At 43.1% G+C, this 23,469-nt stretch overlaps 1 protein-coding gene across 1 annotated transcript in view; it reads right to left on the bottom strand.

The window, feature by feature from the left end:
• The window catches only part of GIPC2 (GIPC PDZ domain containing family member 2), a 47,360-nt gene extending 26,720 nt beyond the window's left edge, over positions 1–20,640 (bottom strand). Inside the window, exon 1 of the mRNA XM_072997829.2 lies at positions 20,045–20,640. Coding sequence (XP_072853930.2) covers positions 20,045–20,611 — 567 coding nt within the window. The 5' untranslated portion in view covers positions 20,612–20,640. The remainder of the gene's footprint in view (positions 1–20,044) is intronic.
• Positions 20,641–23,469: the final 2,829 nt, after the last annotated feature.

Here is a 23,469-nt window from a genome sequence, read left to right as displayed (position 1 = left end):
TATTCTCTGTGTGTACGACCTTATTCATTTCAAATTTCTTCCGTATTTTAGTATGCAAGAAGGATGCACAGTTCTCTCTTTCAGCTTCTTCCTTTACAGTCCTTGTAGCGTCTGTTTACTGTCATAACAAAATACCTGCCACCATTTGGCATTGCGGCTGCTCTTGTGGTATGTGTGTGTGTGTGCTATGCCTGCAATGTAATTGTAGGAACACCTTCAACCACTAAAATCGCATATCGTACTAACAAACTCTACCGTGGGAAGACTAGAAAAATTATACAATACATACACACACCAATATATGAATGTACTAAATGAAACTCAGTGTGTATTGAAAAGTGTTAATATCCAGACGTACATTGCAGATAATTTATCGTTAGTATGCAGATATAAACATTGGCCAAGGTTTTCATGGACTATAACCCATCTCACCAGGTACATGGAGTATTACCACAGTAAGCAAAAAGATGTTACGTGTAGATCACAACAGAAATGCCAAAAGTACCAGTTTCTTAATTATAGACAGAGAAAATCATTCAACAATCATTAGCAGATGACGAGTACATCCAAGCATAGATTAGCAGATTAACACATATATGGTGATGAAGAGTCTCAGTTCAAGCCAACATTAAGAAAAGAATTTGACTCCTGGTATGCATTAACCCCCAGGGAATTAGAAGAATGTAGAAGAGTCAGAGAAAATAGGAAAGGTTAAGGAATGATACGATAATGCTCTGGGACCTTCCACTTCAGCATATGATGATATGTATTCTTCTTAAAAGGAAGTCACCAAATTCTGCTAAAAAGTGCTGCTACAAAGCTTGAACTTGTCTTTCAAAGAAATTCTTTGACTAAGAACTTCAGTCTGCAATTAACTTTGTACTTCCTGGAGTAACCCATAAATAAGACTGTGAGACTTGCTTTGGACTTTACTTTCACAGACCCAAAAGAATCTCTTCCTATTTAAAAAAAAAAGGAAAATAAATGTAAATGAGAATAAAGCTGTGCACACAGTGGCAAAACATGCATGGTTTGGGAGTAGCTCTGTAGCGGACAAAAAAGCTCTACAGAGAACCATTAAAATTGCCCAGAATATCATTGGGCTCCAACTACCAACCCTGGATGAACATCTTCACATCCCGCTGTCTGCGGAAGTCACACAACATCCTGACTCTTCCCATCCTGCTTACAATTTTTTGATCTGTTGCCATCTGGCAGAAGATATAGAACAATTAAGACTCGGACCACACGTTTTCTGAACAGTTTTTATCCCAGAGCTATAATTGCACTTAATAATGAGCTTAAAGACCACCAGTAGTGAACAGTTAGTTGGACTGTGTTACTTAGCCTGTGGTGTAGATGTTTGTATTCTTAGTGGGGGATTTTTAGTGGGTGGGGAGTGTTTGGGAAATTTTTATGTGTGTGCATGTGGGTCTGGTCTCTGGGTGCCTATGTGAATTTCATTGAATGGGTATACCATGTACTGATTATACTTACAATGACAATAAATTATACATTATTATTATTAAACCAATGCAAAATTGCACGGTGCAATGTATACATCTCTGCAACCCTCTCAATTCTCTGCCAGCAGTTGTAAAAACACACCATTGTAGGTCAAATCCTGCTTTCTCCTTATAATGAATAAAACTGCATCCCATCAAATCAATTCTGACATATGGCTACCTCTTTCATGGTTTTCTAGGTAGAGGGTACTCAGAAGAGGTTTACCATTCACTTCTTCTGGGAGCATCTTGGGACTGTGCAGTTTGCCAAAGGCCACACAGGCTGGTTCTTCTGGGAGGCACATTTATAAGGCATGACAATTCTCCAGAAACTAGATCCTTGAGGATTTAATAGTAGTAATGATATATATATATAAAGAAACTAGATCCTTATTTAAACACATTTTTCTCTTTAGGCTATATTTATAAAAGGATATGGTTCCTGGAGAATTGTCATGTCTTATAAATGAAACATCTACAGTCTTCTGATTTTCCACACACACCCCTCACTTCAGGTGCAGGTGGGGATTAGATAATCTTATAATGGCTGTAAAAATTGGATAGGGGGCTGTAAAGCAAGCTGTTGCAAGCCAGGAGTTCCCAGTATAATAGTTGGTGAGAAACAGAAGTGGCAGGAAGCTGGCCCACTCTAGTCTTGTTTGTGGTCTTTCAGCTGGCCACTGTGTGAAGATAATGATACAGTGGACCCTTGACTTACAGACGGCTCGACTTACAGACTTTTCGAGTTACAGACTTCTCTGCCTGCAAAATTTAGATTCGACTTGCAGCCGGAGAATCGACTTACAGACCAGAAAAAAACCAAAATGGAACAAAAATAGAATAAAAACCGCTGGTTATGGGATTAATCGGTTTTCAATGCATTGTAGGTCAATGGAGATTTGACCTACAGACTTTTCGACTTGCAGACACCATTCCAATACGGATTAATTCCGTAAGTAGAGGGTCCACTGTAGATCAAACAGGTCTTATTTCTGATCCAGTGCATCTCTTCTTACATTCTAAATTCCAGCTCAATAGTTGTGTGTATAATGGCCATTTTAAGGGCAATGACATAACACTGTTGGATTGGATTGTTTTCATGCTGGTTTTTGAACATTGCCATTTCTTTGTGAAGATTTTCAGTCAGCCAGGTAAGGTTATCTGGAAGCTGAGTGATGGCAACTGGACTTCTTTCTTGTTAGGCTGAAATGTTTCACTACTCATCCAAGTAGCTTCTTCGTCTGAGGAGAGTTGGTAGAAGATCCCTGATATATACTCCACATTGATCTCATTTCCACCTGGTCTTTGTTAGAAGGACACAGGTCATGGGTAGTTAACAGTGGCCTTTCTGGTGGGTGTGGTCCTGATCTTTCTGGGGACAGGTGAAAGGGTAGCATGATAAATAGGAGACAGATTATATCTAAGGCCTCCACCCATGTTGAGTGAGGGATTTTCTATATGCACATGTATGGCCTCCCTGACTCCTCTCAAACCACCTATCTCCTCAGTCCAAAATGGCATCTTGGTCATCAAATTGAGTGTCCTTTATCTTTCAAATGAAGAAACACTGATGATTGTGGTCCTGAGCCAATGTCCCTCCTGTGCTGGGCCATTCTCCTGTTTAGTAGCTGTTTGGTTTCTCTAATGTAGAGCTCTGAACATTCCTCTTTGCAGTTGTTGTGGGTTTTTCGGGCTCTTTGGCCATGTTCTGAAGGTTGTTCTTCCTAACGTTTCACCAGTCTCTGTGGCCGGCATCTTCAGAAGATTGGAGTAGCACTCTGTACTCTGGTGCAGTTTGTTTGGGAGTTGAGAATTTATAGCTGTGGGATCGGTTGTTGTCCTTTTCAGGAAATGGGTGATTATGGTGATCAGTGTGTTTTTGTTGTGGGTGTATTGTTGTGATGAGGAGAGATTATTTGTCACTGTGATTGATGGGTGTTGTCAGCTGGTCTTTTGTGTGTAGTGATCACTGGTCCTTTTGGATGGGTGGAGTTTGTTGACCTCAACAGTTAAAAACTCAACAAAGTTTAAAACTCAACAAAACTTGGATCCCAGCACTGAAAAGTACAGCCTGCAAAAGGTTGATGAACTCTACCCAGCCACAAGGACCAGTGATCACTACACACAAAAGACCAGTGTCCTTGGAGGGAACGACACATTTCAGATAACCCACAGTAAGCTTTTTACTGCAGGTTATTTAAAAACAGGCACAAAACCACCCATTTCGCACATCTTGCTTTAATGCAATTCCTCATATTAAAGTAGGGCATCAAATAGTTGCCAGACTGCCACTACCAATTGCACTGGAATTGGGGGAGCAGCTTACCTGTTTGACATGTTGCAAAAATGCAGCCACTAGAACATCAGCAGCCAGCCAGTGCCAAGGTGGCTGGGGAGCCCTCGAGAACTGGCTTGGCAACACCACTGGTCTTGCCTCAGGGACAGCTCCAGCAGTTCAGTTTTTGCTACATGTTTAAATTTGATCCAGATGCAGTCAGCCTCCCAACACTGACTGACAAGCGATGGAAACCCTGGTATGATTTGTAAAAAGTGTGCATTGACACTACTTTCAAATTGCACCAGCTCTTGCATCATGTACAGTGACAGAATTCGCTGAAAATTTGCTTAGCATTGTATCAGTGTGTAATTACAGAAAAGAACAGATAGAATGGGAGGAGAATATTAGTGTTCCTCTAAAAGCACATACATCCAATTTAATTATCAAACTAAAGGAATGTTTTTAGAAGGAATGACCACATCTGATATTTTATTTTCCATTATACTGGAATTATGTAACCTATATTATCTCCCATCAAGTTGACAAAGGAAATCATGGATAACATCAAACATGAACAATTTATCAGATGTTACCATTACTGTAGAAGATCTAAAATTCGAACATGTTTACTTCAAATGACTGTGGCCAGGTTAAGAATGGCTAGCTAAAAATGAAATTATTTTACTGCTCTTTTTAATAAAAAGTATGTTGTTTTTCTTCTCAAGTAAATATCTTGCCTGTCATAATAAAGAGATTGTTCTAGAACAAAGCCATAGTAATTTCATTCTTAAATGCAAAATATTCACCTCCAACACTGACCAGCCAGAAACTAGAACGAAAAGTTATTGCAAATCATGTTCATTTGGTACAAGCCAGCATACCTCTGTGTGGCTTGCAGGTGGAATGCATGTTTCTTTCTCAGAAATTTTAATCTTTACTTAATTGGTAGATCAGTTGAAGTTTTCAGGTGGCTGAAGCTTTGCACCCACATTCTGGTAACCGTAAATTGTAAATGGTTCTCCAGCCTTAATTAAACACTGTTTCATTCCAGTGACTGAAAGGCTAGAGCACTGGTACCCAAAACTTCCAGAAGCCTTGACCACTAGCTGTGCTGGCTAGGATTTCTGGGAGTTGTAGTCCAAGAACATCTGGGGACCCAAGGTTGAGATAAAGGCTGGGCTAAAGGCTTTAACCATACTGAAGCTCTTCAAATATTGGTGTTTCTCAGCTCAGTTCCTGCTGATAAAATCACTACATTGGAGTTTCTTTCCATAAAATAAAGGGCATTTTTTTATAAAAAAATATTCTTTAAAAGTTTGACCTTGACAACATAAGTAAACATTTCATAACTGGCTTCACACCTTTGATTAGATAAAACTGGAAAGAGAGAAGAAATGTGATATATAGAAACATGAGACGATGTAGCTCAATTTAGAACAGCAACTGGGCAACACAAACAGACTGCAACCTCCGCATGAGCCAGTTTTATGCCACCTCCCTCTGGAAAGAATATCAGTCAAACTAGGACATCGATTATTCATTTGGCTCCCTCCTTTCTTAGTATCTATTTGGGTACAAGGTTTGCAAAGCCAGAAAAAGAAAAAGAAAACTGACCTCAAGGAATAATTCTTTTTTAAGTGAGTTTGGCATCCAACCAGTGGAAGCAGGAGCTTGGATGGGGGCGGGCGGTCTGAGTCAGAGAAAGAGAAGGGAGCCTTGCCCTGCTGGCATGAAACCACATGAGGCCCGCCCAAAGCCCCAAGGCAAAGTGCTCAGCTGGAGGGAAGGGCTCCTCAAGAGAAAGAGTCTACCAGGGATAGATGGTCTCCTTAGGAGGAGGCTTTTCCTCCCTGGAGACCCATGGGCCAAACCCCATGATTCTTCCCCCCCCCATCCGCCCAAACACCTACATCTGAGTTCTAGCAGTCCAGCTATTTTAAAAAGCCTTCCCTGAATGTTGTTGGGTTTTTTGGGAGGGGAGGGGGTGTCCTGATCTTGATTCATACCCTAACATTGTTGATTCTTTGCGTTATGTGACCTTTTGACCCACCTTTTTCTGATTTCTGGACTGGCTTGACTTGGACTGTTCTGGACTCTAGCTCTCAACATCTTGCACCTAGTTTATTTTACACCCTGGTAAACCTTTATTTGCTGGCCTTGGGTCTGAATTTCCCCAAGGAACAAAGGACAATGGACCTCAAGCATTTCCCAAGGATACTGGTCATTTGCCCCTATTGCTATTGGGTTTGAGGCCTGGTTTTGATAAGCAACCTTCAAGGGGTCATTGTACAGAACCTAATGGTGGTGGCGCTGTGGGCTAAACCGCAGAAGCCTGTGCTGCAGGGTCAGAAGATCCGGCAGTCGTAAGATCGAATCCACGCAACGGAATGAGCACCTGTCGCTTGTCCCAGCTCCCGCCAACCTAGCGGTTCGAAAGCATGCAAATGCAAGTAGATAAATAGGGACCACCTCGGTGGGAAGGTAAACAGCGTTACGTGTCTAAATCACACTGGCCATGTGACCACGGAAAGATTGTCTTCGGACAAACGCTGGCTCTATGGCTTGAAGAGCGGGATGAGCGCCGCCCCCTAGAGTCGGACACAATTGGACAAAAATTGTCAAGGGGAACCTTTACCTTTACCTAATGAGCAGAGAAACGGTAAGCCCCACAACCCCTTGTAGATCTCATGGAACTTAGCAAGCCCCACCTATTCTTTCTCTTTGGAATGACCACAGAAAAGAACATGCTTGGCCTGTGTGTTCTAGAGGCTTTTTTGCTACAGATTCTGATTTCTTGGCTACAAGAATTCTGGCTGGGAGAACTCCTGGTTAAGTGTGTTAGTTGCAATTGGGGGGGGGGGGGGGTTGTTCCTAAAATCCCATGCCTAGTACATCTAGTACATAAGAACATAAGATGTGCCCTGCTGGATCAGGCCAATAGCCCATCTAGTCCAGCTTCATATATCTCACAGTGGCCCCACCAGATGCCTCTGGGAGCACACGAAACAACTAGATACCTGTCTCCAGATACCCCTCCCCTGCATCTGGCATTTTGAAGTACCTTCCTTTTAAGCCTGGAGATTATACACCCTCATCACAGCTTGTAACCTGCAATGGACTTTTCCTCCAAAAATCTCCTCTTAAAGGTATCTAGGCCAGATGCCATCACTACATCCTGTGATAAGGGGTTCCACAGACTAACAACACACTGGGTAAAGAACGATTTTTTTGTCTGTTATCACTCTCCCAACACTCAATTTGAGTGGAGGTCCCCTGGTTCTGGTATTGCATGAGAGGAAAAAGAGCTCCCCTCTATCCGCTTTATCCATCTCCTGCATGATTTTATACGTCTCAGTCATGTACCCCCCTCAGGCACCTTTTCTCTAGACTAAAGAGCCCCAAACGCTTTAGCCTTTCCTAATAAAGAGGCACCCCAGCCCAGTCATCATTTTAGTCGCTCGCTTCTGCACCTTTTCCACTTCCACTGTCTCTTTTTAAAGGTGCGGTGACCAGAGCTGTATGCAGTGTTTTGTACAATGGCATAATAATGTCGGCTGTTTTATTTTCAATCCCCTTTATAATGATACCTAACATGGAATTGTTCTTCTTCACTGCTGCCACACACTGAGTTGACACCTTCATTAAGTTGTCCACTAGCACACCAAGATCTCTTTCCTGATCCGTAACAGACAGATCAGAACCCATTAGGTGATAACTAAAGTTTTGATTTTTTTTTTTTTGCCCCAATGTACATTACTTTACATTTGCTTTTATTGAAACACATTTGCCATTTTGCTGCCCATTCTCCCAGTTTGGAGAGATCCTTCTGGAGCGCTTCACAATCCCTTCTGGTCTTCACCATCTGGAAAAGTTTTGTGTCATCTGCAAACTTGGCCACCTCACTACTTATCCCTGTCTCCAGGTCATTTATGAGCAGGCTGAAAAAGAGAGGTTACTTACCTGTAACTCTGGTTCTTTGAGTGGCCATCTGTGAATTCACACTAATGGGTTTAATCTGTGCTTGTGCAGAAGTTTCTGGAATCTTCTAGAGCTGCTCGTTCACCAGGACCGCCCCCCTAGTACACATGGTCCACCCTTCCTGGTTAGTGCCTCAGTTCCCAAACTGCCCACTGCTGAATAAAATATAACAGATGTGATGGACAGAGGGGAGGACGGATGGGAAGTGTGAATTCACAGATGACCACTCAAAGAACCAGAGTTACAGGTAATTAACCTCTCTTTCTTCTTCGTGGTCTCTGTGAATGCACACTAATGGGTGATTAACAAAGTTACCTGTCCAGAGGAGGGACATCACGGAAGAACAGATGACAAGACCACTCATCCAAATGCAGCATCCAACTTAGCCCAGAAGTCCAAGTGGTAATGAGAGGCAAAGGTAGACAGTGTGGACCACGTAGCAGCCCTGCAGATATCAGGGACAGAAATATCTCTAAGGAATGCTGCAGAAGTAGCCACTGCCCTTGTAGAATCAGCCTTAATTCCAACTGGAAGAGGTTTCTTAGCCAGATGATATGCCAGGCGAATGATTGATACAAGCCACTTAGAGATGGTTTGGGAGGAGATAAAATATCCTCTGTGTGGTAAGTGAGGAGAAATAAAAAGTCTCTTGGATTTGCAGAAAGAAGCGGTCCTTAAAACATAGAAGGACAATGCTCGCCTAACGTCTAAGAGGTTGAGAGAACACTCCAAGTCAGTAACAGGCAATGGAAAAAAGGTAGGTAAAATGAGGGTTGCTTAAGGTGGAATTCAGAAATAACCTTTGAAAGAAAAGAAACATCAGGATAAAGAGTGACCTTGTCTGGGTAAAATTGGAGAAAAGGAGGGTTGACTCTGAGCATAGCAAGTTCTGAGGGTCTACGAGCAGAAGTAATGGCCACAAGGAAGAGGGTCTTGTAGGCAAGAAGGCGATTGGGGCATTGTGGTGAGAGGTTCAAAAGGCGGTGCCATTAGGCATCATAGAACAGTATGTAGTGACCATTGCGGAAGGAGGTGTGGTTTGGTGGATTGTAGATTGGAGACCCCTTTAAGAAATTGTTTTATCTCAGGGTGACAAAAAAGTGAAGAGGCTTCAGAGTCACGTGGCTGATGAGCTACTATAGTGGAGAGATAGACATTAATAATAGACAAGGACAGATGCTTGCCAAAAAGGTAGGGAACTGTAGCATGGTGTGAAGAGTTGTAGGCGCAGCAGGGAGGTGGCGTTGATCTACAAATTTAAGAAAAGCAGCCCATTTATATGAGCACACCTGCATGGTAGCAAGTTTTCTAGCCTGTACTAGGATGGCATCTATCGAGGGTGAATTCTCCACACTGTGAGGTGGAGTGCGAGAAGATTCTGGGTGAGAAGGTGGGGTATGGGGGAGAAGACGGATGAAGTCTATGGAAATGGAGCGGAGCATGCTGAACCACGGTTGTCTCGGACACCACGGAGCAATGAGGATTGCATTGGACCACTCCTGACACAGTTTCACAATAGTCCTTAGGAGCAGAGGGATTGGAGGGAAGAGGTAAACTAGACCTGATGTCCATGGTGTCATTAGAGTGTTTCCAATGGAGCCGGGGGCCCATCCCTGCCCTGGAACAATAGAGAGGTCATCTTGCTTCCATTGGTTGGATGCCAACAATAGAGAGGGCATTTTGCATTTTCTGTTGATGCAAAAATGTCCATGTGTGGTTGTCACCATAGAGTGGTCAGTTGACAAAAGATGGAGTCGTCGAGAGACCATTTGTGCATCTGTGAACTGAGTCTGCTGAGAGAGTCTGCTATATGACTGTGGTGAGTGGAGATATGAACAGCTATTGGGAATATGTAGTGCTTGAGACACCACTCCCTGGACATAAGGTAAAGCAAGGGAAGAGAATGTGTCCCACCCTGTTTGTTGAGATAAAAGAGGGTCATGGTGTTATCGGTTATAATTTGAATGGCAGTGCCGGTGACCAACAGTTCGAATGCGCGGAGAGCCTTGAAGATGGCTAGAAATTCTAGGTTGTTTATATGAAGTAGTTTCTCAGAGGGAGACCATAGAGTGTGAACGTGCAGTCTGTTGTAGTGAGCACCCCATCCGGTCGGGCTTGCGTCGGTTGTTATCTGTATGGTAAGTTGGAGAGGTGCAAAGGGTCTGCCCATGGAAAAATTGGCTGGCATCTTCCACCACTGGAGCTGTGCTGCAAGTTCGGGTGTAACCCTTAATAACACGGAAGGTGGGTCCAACATGGGATTGAAGAGGGACAGGTACCAAGGCTGAAGGGAGTGCATTTTCAGGTGGGCGTGTTGGATGACAGATGTTGTAGACACAATGAGTCTGAGGAGGCGTTGGGTCTGAAGCACAATGACTAATGCATGTGGCTTGAAGTACTGAAGGGCAGCATGAATCTTTGTAGCACTGTCTTGGGAAAGGTAGGCTCGCACTTTGTGGGAATCTAGAACTGTGCCTATATAGTTCACTTGCTATGAAGGTGTAAGGGTGGATTTGGCCCTGTTGACCTGTAATCCCACGTTCTTGAGGAGGGAAAGAGTGAAATTCACGTCGCTTAGTGCTTGAAGATGGGAGGGGGCTACCAGTAGCCAGTCGTCGATGTATGGGAAGATGGAAGTTCCCTGAGTGTGGAGATAAGCTGCTACTGGGGCCATGCACTTCGTGAAGATGCGGGGAGCAGTAGAAAGGCCGAAGGGAAGGGTCTTGAATTCACAGACAGTATTGTGGAAAGAGAACCTGAGAAACTTTCTGTGATCCTGGCAGATATTGATGTGAAAATAGGCGTTGGTTAGGTCGATGACAGCGAACCAAATGTCACCCTGGAGAAGAGATAAGATGCATTCTAGAGTAACCATGCAGAAGCATTGCTGAAAGATGTAATAATTTAGGTCCCGTAGGTCAAGGATAGGGCAGAAACCACCATCTCACTTGAGTACTATGAAGTACAGTGGACCCTCGACTTACAGACGGCTTGACTTACAGACTTTTCGAGTTACAGACTTCTCTGCCTGCAAAATTTAGATTCGACTTGCAGCCAGAGAATCGACTTACAGACCAGAAAAAAACCAAAATGGAATAAAAATAGAATAAAAACCACTGGTTATGGGATTAATCGGTTTTCAGTGCATTGTAGGTCAATGGAGATTCGACTTACAGACTTTTCGACTTGCAGCCACCATTCCAATACGGATTAATTCCTCAAGTAGAGGGTCCACTGTATCTGGAGAAAAACCCAAGGTCAGTGTCTGGTGAGGTGACAAGTAAAATAGCATCCTTTGAGAGAAGGGACTGGAATTCTAGGCTGAGAACATGGGATGGTGAGGTGAGGACTCTCTCAGTGGTGGGAGGATGGCGAATTCTATGGCATAAAGGTGGCAATGATAGTGAGGACCCACTTGTCGGTGGTGATGGCAGCCCAGGATGAAACATGGGTGGCGAGGCAAGTTTGATGAGGATGCGGTAAGTGGAGGGGGAAGACTGGGTTACTTGAAAGTTACTTGAAAATATTTTGCTTTGGTTTCTTGTCAGGTCAATGAAAGGACTGACGGGGATGTTGACGCTGAGCGGCATGGCGAGTCTGGAAAGTGGATGTAGCCTGTGGTAAGTATCTCTGTTTATCAGAAAAGGATCTGTATTGCTGGTAAGGATATGGGCGACACCATTGGTAGCGCTGAGGCTTGTAATAAGGTTGAGTATTGTAAGATCTTGCAGTTTTCCTCATTTTTTAGAGATTATCAAGGATCTCATCGGGCTTAGTGTCGAAAAGACCATCTCAAATGGTAGGTTCTCAATCCGCATGTGAGAATAATCAGAGATATGGGCTGAGTGGAGCTGAGCATGTCTTCGAAGAGCAACGGCTGTGGCCATGTGCCTTACATGCCTCGCTGTGATGCACTCCTGGTGCGCGACAGCGATGGCCTCTTGATGAAAGGTGAGGCCTCTAGATTTTTATTCGCCCTGAGCCAATTGAAGAGAAAGAAGTGCTTTGTTCCATAAGAAACGGTGGTGCACACCCATGGCTGCAAGGATGCTTTGTATGTGAAGGATGCTAGGGAATATACCAGTGATGTAGAGTTTCCAGCCTTCCTTATTATTCAGTGTGGTGTCAGACCAATTCTTTGCCCTGTTTTGAGTTGCATCGATTATGACCAAGTTCGGAGATGGATGCTTGGATAGAAAAGCTGTACTTTCTCCATGACTCTTGTATAAATTTTTAACTCGTCTGGCGATTTGTGGCACAGAAGATAGTTTAGCCCGATTGTTTAATCAATTTGAGCAAAGATAGAATAAACCCCATGTGGAGTGTGGGGGTTGGTCCTCATCAATATCCTCGTAAACCTTATTGGACTCAGACTGTACTGGCTGTTGTACATCGAGATCCATAACAGGGGAAAATATATGAGATAAATTATTCCAAGTAACCTCATACCATTTATGCAGTGTATTATTATAAATTTTCCCTAGGAGAAGGGAAACTCCGATTTCAAACCTCCACTGCCTTGTGGCTATATCCACTCATGGAAAAGGCTTCAGGAGTTAACCTCGAGGCAAAATCCGGAGCTGGAGTCCCAAAGGCAGCTCATGTTGTTCTGCCAACTCCTGCGACGTTGCTGGAACCAGTTGTATTGGCTCTTGCCTTTCCATTGGACCATTTCAGCAATGTAGAGAGGGGGGATCTGCTGCTTGGGTAACAGCTTATCCTCCATATTACTTTACCCAGACTTCGTGCTCTGGAGAGGACACTCCTCAATTCAGAGCATGTTACCATAGTCTCTTGAGACTGAAGGATGCCTATACTATTATAAATTTTATTTTCCCAACATAAAACATATATACATGGACCTCATATCATTTATGGTCTTAAGAGTATGCAGTGGTGCCTTGAACTGAGTTGGGAAACAATGACATAGGCCAGGTATATATTGGAACCACAAAACGAAGCATCCACACCAGAATCAAAGAACATGAGAGACACTGCAGACTAAAACAACCAGAAAAATCTGCAGTAGCTGAACATGCCCTAAAACAAACTGGACACGAAATTCTATTTCAAAATACTGAAATACTGGACAACACCAGCAATTATTACATTAGACTGCACAGGGAAGCCATTGAAATCCACAAGCACCAGCAACAAACTTCAACAAAAAAGAGGAAAGTGTGAAGCTCAACAAAACTTGGCTCCCAGCTCTCAAAAATACAGCGTGCAAAAGGTCAATGAGCTCCACCCAGCCACAGGGACAGGGGATCACTATACACAAAAAACCAGCTAATGACACCCATCAACCACAGTGACAGATAATCTCTTCTCCTTAGCACAACAATACACCCACAACAAGACACACTAATCACCCATCTACAGAAAAAGACAAAAGCCTATCTCACAGCCATAATACTGCACTCCCAAGCCAACTATACCAAAGCACAGAGTGCTGTCCTCTGAAGATGCTGGCCACAGAGACTGGTGAAACGTTAGGAAGAACAACCTTCAGAACACAGCCAAAGAGCCCGAAAAACCCACAAAAACCAATGACACAGGCAATCCAATTGAGCTAACTTTCGTATTATGTCCTTGCATAGGATGGTACAGCTTTTTGTAATATCATGGGCAACTGATTTTCTGCAAGTGTTCTTTTTCATATGAAATTCAGTATGCTTTCTTGTCTCAAAACCCTGTTGAAAGAATTAAAGAGGTTAAGTCTAGCACTGTTTTGGGGAACTCGTCACATACTTCTCTTTATGGAAAACAAATAAACTCCATCTTTAATTTGCATCCTTTTTAGATCCTCTTTTTGGTATTACAAAAGACTGACGGAATGGGAACACATTGCATGCCTTGTTGAAAGGCCTCCAAAGGAATTTCTACTTACTCTACACTGCTCCCTCTCTTTGCTGCTCTCTCTAGTAGAGAATCCCCAAGGAACATACTGGTGTTCAGGATGATACAGTGAGTGTGAAAACGGAAGTGGTATAGTTTGATCAGGGAGGGATAATAAACCCAGCATCATTTAAAAAATAAGCATCTTTGAGAGATCTACTTCAATAATTATTGTCAAGAAGAAGGGTCTGGCTTTTTTGCTACTTGCCCATAGCTAAAGTCTAGTTCACTATGGCAAAGCTATTAGGGAGGACTTTGAAGGGGGGAAATAGGAGGGGTGTCACTAGGCAAAATGAAGAGGACAGCCCCCAAACCTAGCAGAACTGGATGACATCGTTTGAAAGAAGTCAAGTAATGTTTATTATTATATAAAGATGAGACTCTGAACTGAACCTATTGCCTCAATGGATCACTAATCATTTAAATTCACCATGACCCAATCACTGAAAGCATATCAACACTAATTAGCATAGAAAGAGTTATTCCTAGATCAAGGCATCAGTGCCCATGGCAGGAACAATAGATGGTACTCCTGTGAATCCTACATTTATTATTTCAGAGTATATAGACAGATGCATGGTGGTGGCATCCACTATATGCAATAATTGTGCCATCATAACACTATGCAGCTTTGCCCCCATGAAGAAAAATCATGTTGACACTCTTGGATTAAGCAATTCCCCTACCTGTAACTGGAGGTACAAACTATTTTTAGATTATAGGCATAAATCACCTTTTATTGTGTGTCTATTAATACATTTTAGCTATACTGTACTATAAAGCACTGTGAAACCTCTAACCCACATATAAACTGCAGCATAATATCAGATTTTAACATTTAGACGTGAAATGAAAAGAGGGTTTGTTTACATTTTTATTCTGTGCACTTTAATAATGATTTCTAGTCTTAAAAGAAAAAAAAAAAGAAGTGAAGTGCTGATCAAACAGGAGACAGGATGAAGTGCAGCCAGCAGAAGCTCTTTGTGGCAAATTCAGAAATAAATCCCATGAAATACAGATAGATAATCACCAGAGTGAAAGGACACGGACAGCAGTTCAACAAGAAACAGAGAAGGTGACGACTGGTGTTGTAGAGGAATGGAAACAATACTGCTTAATTATCTAATGGAACTGAGTAACGAGGTGGATTGTTTTTCACAATATGTCCACTCTCACCTTTAGAGTTAGTGACATGTTCATAAATGACATAATAAATGGCAAGGTTTACTTCATCTATAGCAATAAGGAATCAGACTAGTATAACTTGTGCTTTGGTTTGTAATAAAAACACAAATGAAGGAAAGAGGTCACTGTTCTTCAGGAAAGAAGTTGATTTACAAACACATGCAAGCCATATTAGAAACAAATCATTCTGAAGTTGCACCAAACAGGGGTCTCTTGTTAATCAAAACCAGAAACATTTGTTAGTATGAAGGTTTTTTATAAATAATTTTTCTTACTGGAAACTGAGCTGTCAGCACCTATATATTTAGCAGATCCATTGTCTGAAATCACAGTACAATAGCTGACAGCATCTCTGATAAGTCTAACTGGAGATCCTCTCATTATTAAATTAAAACAACTCTTCAGTATTCGGTACTATGACATCACATCATTTTGACTTATTTCTCTCTCTCTCATGTAAAGGTCTACTGTGTGATTAATGTTCTAAGTTTGCACCTTATCTGTAAGCCATTTGTTACTCTTTCAGTTTAATCATACTTCACAGTTCTTAAATGATGAAAGGTAACTGTAAAAATTCCATCACATACAGTAATTTGCTCATTGCATTTGCTTTGCAGACCCAAACTTCAGAAGACATGAAGAAACCAAGTGTGTGTATCATACTCTCGGCTAGGATTTTGGTGGAATGATTCATATATTTAGAAATGCAGGATGGTACTTGCTACAGCAAGAGTGTTTATTTTCTACAAGGACTGTCTTGTGTGTGTGTGTGTGTGTGTGTGTGTGTGTGTGTGTGTGTGTGTGTGTGAGTGAGTGAGTGAGTGAGTGAGTGAGTGAGTGAGTGAGTGAGAGAGAGAGAGAGAGAGAGAGAGGGAGAGAGGGAGAAACAGAGAGAACAAAAATATACAAGTCAGCCATGGTACTAACACTTCATCATATTACCGTAAAACAGAATAGTTTTAGCAATTTCCTAGACTAGAGGAAGGGAAAGTACTGTTGCGTTGGGAGTGTTCAAATACTTCACATACATTCTCAGCGCTAGATTAGATATGATAGTTATAATCATGTTGTGTTCAAATATGGAATTGGCACCATCAGGTTCAAAAGGGTGGGGCAAGGTATGCTGTCGCTGACTGAACCCTCCTCAAAGCCCTTTATCCTCAAGGGCTTTTTGCCCAATTGATAATAGTTTCAGAAGGCTACATTCAATACTACACAAGCAGGTTTTCATTCATGCAACAGTACTTCCCCTTCCTCTCCTTTTCCACATCATCCTCTACCCTCAAATATGCTTCAAGGCATTTCCAACATTCAAGATCAGTTATCTGGGATGTGTGCAATAGGAAGACGGGTAAACCCTTCTCCAGCAGGGTCCTCAATAATTATGTGCCATCAAGTCAGTTCTAACTTGTATCAACTCTTTGCAGAGTCTTCCAAGAACAGAGCACTCAAGAAGTGGTTTACCGCTCCTTGTTCTCACGGTGCCCTGGGACTAGGCAGCCTACCCAAAACTACGTACATAGGTCGGCTGTTCCTCCTGGAGGCAGAGTGTGGAATCAATCTCCCAACCTTCACTCAGCTCCCTGAGCTATTTAGCCAGCAGGGTCCCCTTCTACTGGCAGACACCTTTGCTTATAGCCCATTATTATTTGTTGGCTGAAGTGCAAAGCATAGATGATGGGATCAGTTCTGCATTTCTCATGCACATCTCCTGAGAAGTCTGTGTAATGCTCCTTTTGCTGCTAACCCTTCCGCTTCCCCATCTACATGACTGGAACAGTTCTGTGGCTTCACATAATTGCAGAGAATTATCATTCTCAAGTCTGTCTTGCCCTTAGTAACCTTTGTCACATTCTCCTTTAAGATTCACCAACATTGTTATGTGCATAATGCAGCACATACAGAGAAAAGGGCATTTAAAGAACTTAGAGCCACCCACAACCTCTACCTTATACTAAATAAATAAATATTAAATAAATAAATAAATAAATAAATAAATAAATAAATAAATAAATAAATAAATCAATCAATCAATCAATCAATCAATCAATCAATCAATCAATCTTTCAAAATATTCTAAACAAATTGTTACAATTGCTTTATCAAGAAGAAGCAAACAAGCCACCAGAATTGTATTAGTTTTATTAGTTTATTAGTTTTATTATTTAGTTTATTTTAAAAGTATAATTTATAATATTACATACCCACAAGTATTAATGCATAACACTAGCAAGCTTCTTCCTTCAGAGACACTAAGCCCTCCTTTCCCCTGATGTGGAAACAATGTGGAAAACACTGTACTAATTATAAACAAAAGCAAAATGATTTAACACTACAATTAATTTAAGTTAAACCAAGTAACGAATGATCAGGTAGGGATTTTTGTCCAGCTTCTGTTAATATATTTCCATAGTCACTCAAAGATATTAATTCCTTCATAACTGATTGAGAGAGCTTTATTTAACGCAACTTTATTATCCAACCCAATGGTATAAGGAAAGAAATTTTGACCCAGAGTAGTCAAATCCATGCATAGAATCATAGAAAAGTGAGGTTGGAAGGTGCCTACAAGGCCATCAAGCCCAACCCCCTGCTCAGTGCAGGAATACAATCAAAGCATATCTGCCAGGTGATTGTCCATGTTTTTTTTTAAATGCCTCTGGCGTTGGAGCACTCATCAACTCCCAAGGTAACTGGTTCCACTGTCATACTGCTCTAACAGTTAGGAAGTTTTTCCTGATATTCAACTGAAAACTGGCTTCCTTTAACTTGAGTCCATTGTTGCCTGTCCCACACTCTGGGATGATCGAAAACAGATCTTGTCCCTCCTCTGAATGACAGCCTTTCAAATATTTCAAAAATGCTATCATATCTCCCCTCAGTCTTCTTTTCTCCAGGCTAAACATGCCCAGTTATTTCAGCCTTTCCTCATAAGGCTTGGTTTCCAGCCCCCTGATCATCCTTGTCACCCTCCTCTGAACATGTTCCAATTTTTGAAGGGTGGTGTCCATGTTGTGAGAACTCTAGAAAAAGAGTTTAGTATATTTATAATTTAATTTTCTCCAGTGTTGTTCTTTAGCTTTTAGGCATGAAACACAGAATTATTGTTGCACAACAACTAGATGCATTTTAATAAAACTACCCAAGCCTATTCAGAATTCATAAATAACTACATTGCCAGTTACTGGTCCAATTCAATTGTGCTAAGCAGAAAAGGGAATGATAAGAGCTGTCCCATGCTGTGTGCAAAAAGCTGTTCCTCCAATAGTGTGCAATGCTCACAACCATGTTTGGTGTGAAATAAATTGTGCAGTTCTTTGTCACTGGCAAGAACTTCACTGTCTTTCAAAAGTCTTATTGTTCTTCATGATAATAAAGAAGAGATACTATTGTGACAAACTTCAATGCCAAGGAAAAACGATCCCTGTACCCAGGAGTATAATTACATGTATTCAAACTTGCTTCTTTTTCAGTGCTCAGAACTACACAAACAAGCCAACAGCTCAGATAAATGAAGAAAAGTTTGCAACCTTGGCTGAAGTACCATATTTTTCCTTTGTATAAGACTATACTTTTGTCTAAAATCTTTAGACTAAAAATTGAGGATTTTCTTACACACAGAAGTAAGCTGAAGAGAAAAAAAACAAGTGGAGGGGAAAGCAGGGATCAATGTGATCTTGCAGGGCTTTAATCTTTTTCACCCTACATTTGCTAAGCCCCACTTAGATTTCTTAATTTTAGGTTAGAAAAGTGGGGGGGGGGATCTTATACATGGGGGTGTCTTATACACGGAAAAATAGGGTACTTCCGAAACAGTAAAGTCTAAGTAGTTTAAGTAACTCTATCAAACGTTATAAATACATTCCCTTCATTTAAAAAAAATAACTGCATTTTTTAGGTATCATAAAGCACCCATTTCATGAGAGAGATATTAAGGTGCCATTAACAGCATTATTATATTTTGAAAAGGTGTTGCTACATTATGCTTTTACTACTGTGCTCTGTTATTTATCGGTCTGACATGTTTGATGCCATTTGCATTACCACTGAACGTGTAAATTCTACTTTTAAATAATGCACACAGTATTATTGCCATTTTAGAATAGGATTCCCAGTGCACTTTGAATACATATTTCATACATGCACATATACTAAAAGAATACAAAGACATCCATATTTTAACCACTTTTAAATAGTTCCTTCTCACATAAGCACATACAACAAGATGAGGACATACAGAAGCATGACATCCAACTTACGTTTAGTCCAGTCCAGAAGTCTCTCTCTCTCTCTCTCTCTCTCTCTCTCTCTCTCTAACACACACACACACACACACACACACACACACACACACACACACACACACACACACACACACACACACACACACACACACACACACACACACACACACACACACACACACCTGGCTGCCTTAAACAATGTCACTGAACATAAACAGTATCACGAAAAAGTGAGGGAAAGGAAGGCTACAGCCTGAAGCAAGTTTACCTACGAGTAGGTGTCCCTTGAACTAGGCAGAACAGTTAGAATCGCACTAGCAGAGTTTCGGTGAGTTTGGTTTTACTATTCTGACCAGTGATACCTGTGCATATGCTAAGAACGCCCTGAGCTGTTTATTTCTTTATTTGTCAATCATAACTACACGTATTAAGGGGAGCACTAGGAGCTGGGCAACAAAACGACCACTGCGGGAGAATACAAAGAAATGCACTTTTTTATATACGCGCAGAGATCGCTCCTTAAAACCCATACTCCTTCGATGTTTGCACTGGGAGAGGTCGCCCTCGCCTTAACCAGCTTTCCTGCCAGCTCTGATAAAAAGAGGAGGCCGAGAAGGTGCAGCAGATGAAATGCCCGCAAGGGAGACCCCGGCCCACCAAGGAAAAGGAAAGCAGCCTTAGAAAGGCGCGCAGCGCGGCTCTGGAGTCGAGGAAGAGGGCATCGCACGTTACCTCCCTCTTCAAAGGGGGAAACTCGCGCATTTAAGGGACCCGGAGGGAGCAAGCAAGGCAGGGCTCCGGCTCCAGCCCGTGGGATCGCCGCGTTTGTGTCTGGCCGGCGGTGGAGCTCTCCTCGCCCCAGCCCTTCCTTCGTCCTCGGTCTTCGAGGAGGGAAGTCCGCCCTCCGCTGCCGCCACCCCCACCCACCCGGCCCGGCTGGCGCGCTCGGTGCTCACCTCGTCCGGGGCGATGTGGAAGGCGTCGGCGATCTTGGCGTACAGCTCCCGGACGCTGCCGAAGCCCTCCACGCGCCCGGTGGGGCTGCCGTGCGCCAGCTGGGTGTGGAACACCGGCCGGACGGGGGGCCCCGGGCGCGCGAGGGCATCGTCGGCGCGAGCCCCGAGGCCCCCCGCCGCCGCCGCCTCGCCGCCTCGCCATCGCGCGGGGGGAGCCTCGCCTTCCACCAAGGTGGAGCTCTCCTTGCCTGGCTTCTTCTTCTTCTTGCCCCTCAGCCCCAGAGGCATCCTCGCCCGCTCGCCCACTCCGCGGGGTCTCTCTCTCTCTCTCTCTCTCTCTCTCTCGGTCGGTCTCTCTCTTTCTTTCTCGCCGCTGGCCCGGAACCACCTGCGGCGGCTCCTCGCCTTGGCTTGGACTTTGTCCCTCCGCGCTGGGCGCAGGGAGCTCGCCCGGGGCTGCCGCGGGCAGGTGATGGCAGCCGGCAGCCAATGGGCAACGGCCTGGGAGCCACCTGGCGCCCGGCGCTGCGCTTCTTCCTCCCCCTTCATCCCTTGCCCACCGGGCATCAGGGCCACGGCGGGAGATCCCTCGCTCCCTCCAAGCCCCCCCCCCAAGCCGTACTTTAAGTGGGCAAGGGAGGCCTCGTCCTCCGGGGCAGCTGAGAGGTGTTATTATGGGGCAGGATGTCTGGGATTTATGGTGACTCTATGAATGAATGCCCTCCAGAATGTCTTATTATTAACAGCCCTGCTCAGCTCTTGTAAATTTAAGGCCTTAGCTTCCTTTAGGGAGTCAATCGATCTCATTTTGGGTCTTCCTCTTTTCCTGCTGCCTTCAGTTTTTCCCAGCATAATTGTCTTTTCCAGTGAGTCTTGTCTTCTTATGATCTGCCTGAAGTTTGACAACCCATTTCATCTTTTTTGCTTCTGCAAAGAGCTCGCACTTGATTTGATCTAGAACCTATTTGTTTATCTTTCTGGAAATCCATGGTGTCTGCAAAGCTCCTAAAAGTTACATCAGGTCAATTTAATGTGCTGTAGATGTTTTGTGAAGAAGTGGCAAATGCCATCAGTCTGTAGATTAGCCTTCCCACGAAGTAATAAAGATGCTGTGGCCTTGTATTTTGGCTCTCTAGCTACGTAGTGAATATTATATGTCAAGTTCCTCCTCTTGATTCAATTGTATTTACTAGTTGTCCCTTACTTATAACTAATCCATAAGGTGGCATGTTTTCCCCTCCACAGATACATGATAGAATGAACATACTGAACCAACATAAGAAGCACACATCAAATCAATTAGATGTTAAATGTCAAGGAACAATACTGCAGAGTCATCACAAGTAACAGGAGCAGCTTATGTTTTTTTGTAGTTTATGAGGCCGAAAGCACAGCAGGTAAAGGGGAAGGTAGGATAACAATGAGATGGTAAAAGTGAAAATTCATATACGTATGGAAGCATGCAAGCAAACATCCACATAAACACAGGCAAGTGGGCAGGTATCAGTCAAATTATCCATTGAGCTGAGGAGGAGAAATATACATACTGGCCAGTAGGGTATATTTTTCCAGCAAGAAATGTACTTTCTGGTTGCTGCTTCCACTTCCCTCTTTGTCTGGTTTCAAAACTGGGTGATTGACATCTTCATTCAGGTGTCATGTATATTCTAATTTTATTCCTCTCCCTTTACCTCCAGAGTGGGATGAAGATGGGAGTTCAGCAAGAGAATCCTGATCCTTCACCTCTGGTAAGGAGGTGACCTGCGTGGGAGTCGTCTTAAAAGGGGCCATACCCCATTTGCCCAGAGCTGCTACTAAGGGGACAAAATAGTAAATAACTGGCTCTGCCTATTGCTGGCTTTGTTTCACCCTCCCTTAGCCATTCTGTTCCAAGGCATGCTGGGCCTAGGGTGGTAACTGCAAGCAATTTTAAAAGGAAATTAAAATACAACATAAATTCCTGAAGAAAAACAATACTGTGTCTTTACCGCAGCACAATATGATGCTGCAGAAACTGTAAAAAGTTAATTAGTGAAAAGAAGCTCAAGTATACCAGACAGCCGCGGGCTGGACTGGCACAGGCTCTTGAAAGCAATGACAGATCTAAATTTTGGCAACTTATGGCAGCTACAAGGCACACCAACGAATCCTGTACTGACCTAACAATCTCCACACATGAATGGGAGCTACACTACTGCTCCCTGGTTTTTTGTTTTTAATGAGATGCTTTGTACATCTTTGCAAGCGATGACCAAGCATTACCTTGCTGGGCCCCAGTTACCTGTGAGGAGGTAGGAAAGAATGGCACCCCACCAGAGTTCACAGTTACTCACACTGGTGGGTCTCAATGCTAGCTGCCTTATTTACCTTTATACACAGGTTTGGGAAATTCCCTTCAGAATGGGCTGAAGCCATTGTAGTACCTTTCTCTGAGAAAGGTGCTAGATCAAACCCTAGGAATTATCACCCTATAAGCAAAAGCATGCTACTTATGTACCGCCCTATAACACTTAAAACACTCTCTGGGTGGTTTACAAGTTAAATATGTAGGCTACATATCCCACACACCCCCCATGAGCTGGGTTCTCATTTTACCAACCTTGGAAGGATACAAGGCTGAGTCAACCTCGGGGTGGCTACCAGGGATTGAACCCTGGGTCGTACGCAGTTTTGGTTACAATACAGCAGTTTAAGCACTGCACCACAAGCCTCTCAGATGTAGTCAGCAAATTGTATGCAAGATGTCTTTTGGATAAGTTCAAAAACTTGGTGTCCTCAGAGAACCTCGTGGCTCTGGAGCAAACTGGAATCCTTGAATATAGATGATAGGTCACTTTGGAGAATCCAAGGACTATGAGAATACCACCTTCTGAGTAAGCCCCAAAATCCAGCCCCAAATTTTCCCACACCATCTAACGGGCAGGAATATATTGGTACTTTTGTATGCGGGTGATGCAGTTCTCCTGTCCAGCACCCATGTGGAGATGTGGAGACTTTTCAGGGCTTTAGGTGCTTATTGTGTCAAGGAACACCTCCAGGAAAATGACACAAAAACCAACATTTTATTCCTTGCCCTCAAGGAGACACTCATTAGGCCCATTTGACAGGGGCAAAATGTCTTTGTTGGTCGTTCTCGATATCTCAGCCGACCATGGTATCCTCCTGGGGAGGCTCTCCAAGCTGGGAATCGATGGTCTGGCATTGGCCTGGCCCCAAACCTTCTTGGAGGACTGTCCCCAGAGAGTACAGCTTGGGGACAGTGTATGGGCTCTGTGGAATCTCAATTGTGGGTTTTCAGAAGGCATGGAGTTTGGCAAAAAGGAAAGGGAGCAAAGGCTCCCCTTCCTTTTTGCTAAAGCCCCATGCCTTTGGAAAAGGCAGTGGTAAAGAGGTGCCTTCTGTGTCTAAAATGACCCTCATTTTTT

This window comes from Pogona vitticeps, chromosome 4 (assembly GCF_051106095.1).
Source record: "Pogona vitticeps strain Pit_001003342236 chromosome 4, PviZW2.1, whole genome shotgun sequence".
In the NCBI taxonomy this organism is placed as follows: Eukaryota; Metazoa; Chordata; class Lepidosauria; order Squamata; family Agamidae; genus Pogona; species Pogona vitticeps.
Note: the sequence above shows the minus strand (reverse complement) of the source record. Positions and strands in the feature narration are given on the sequence as shown.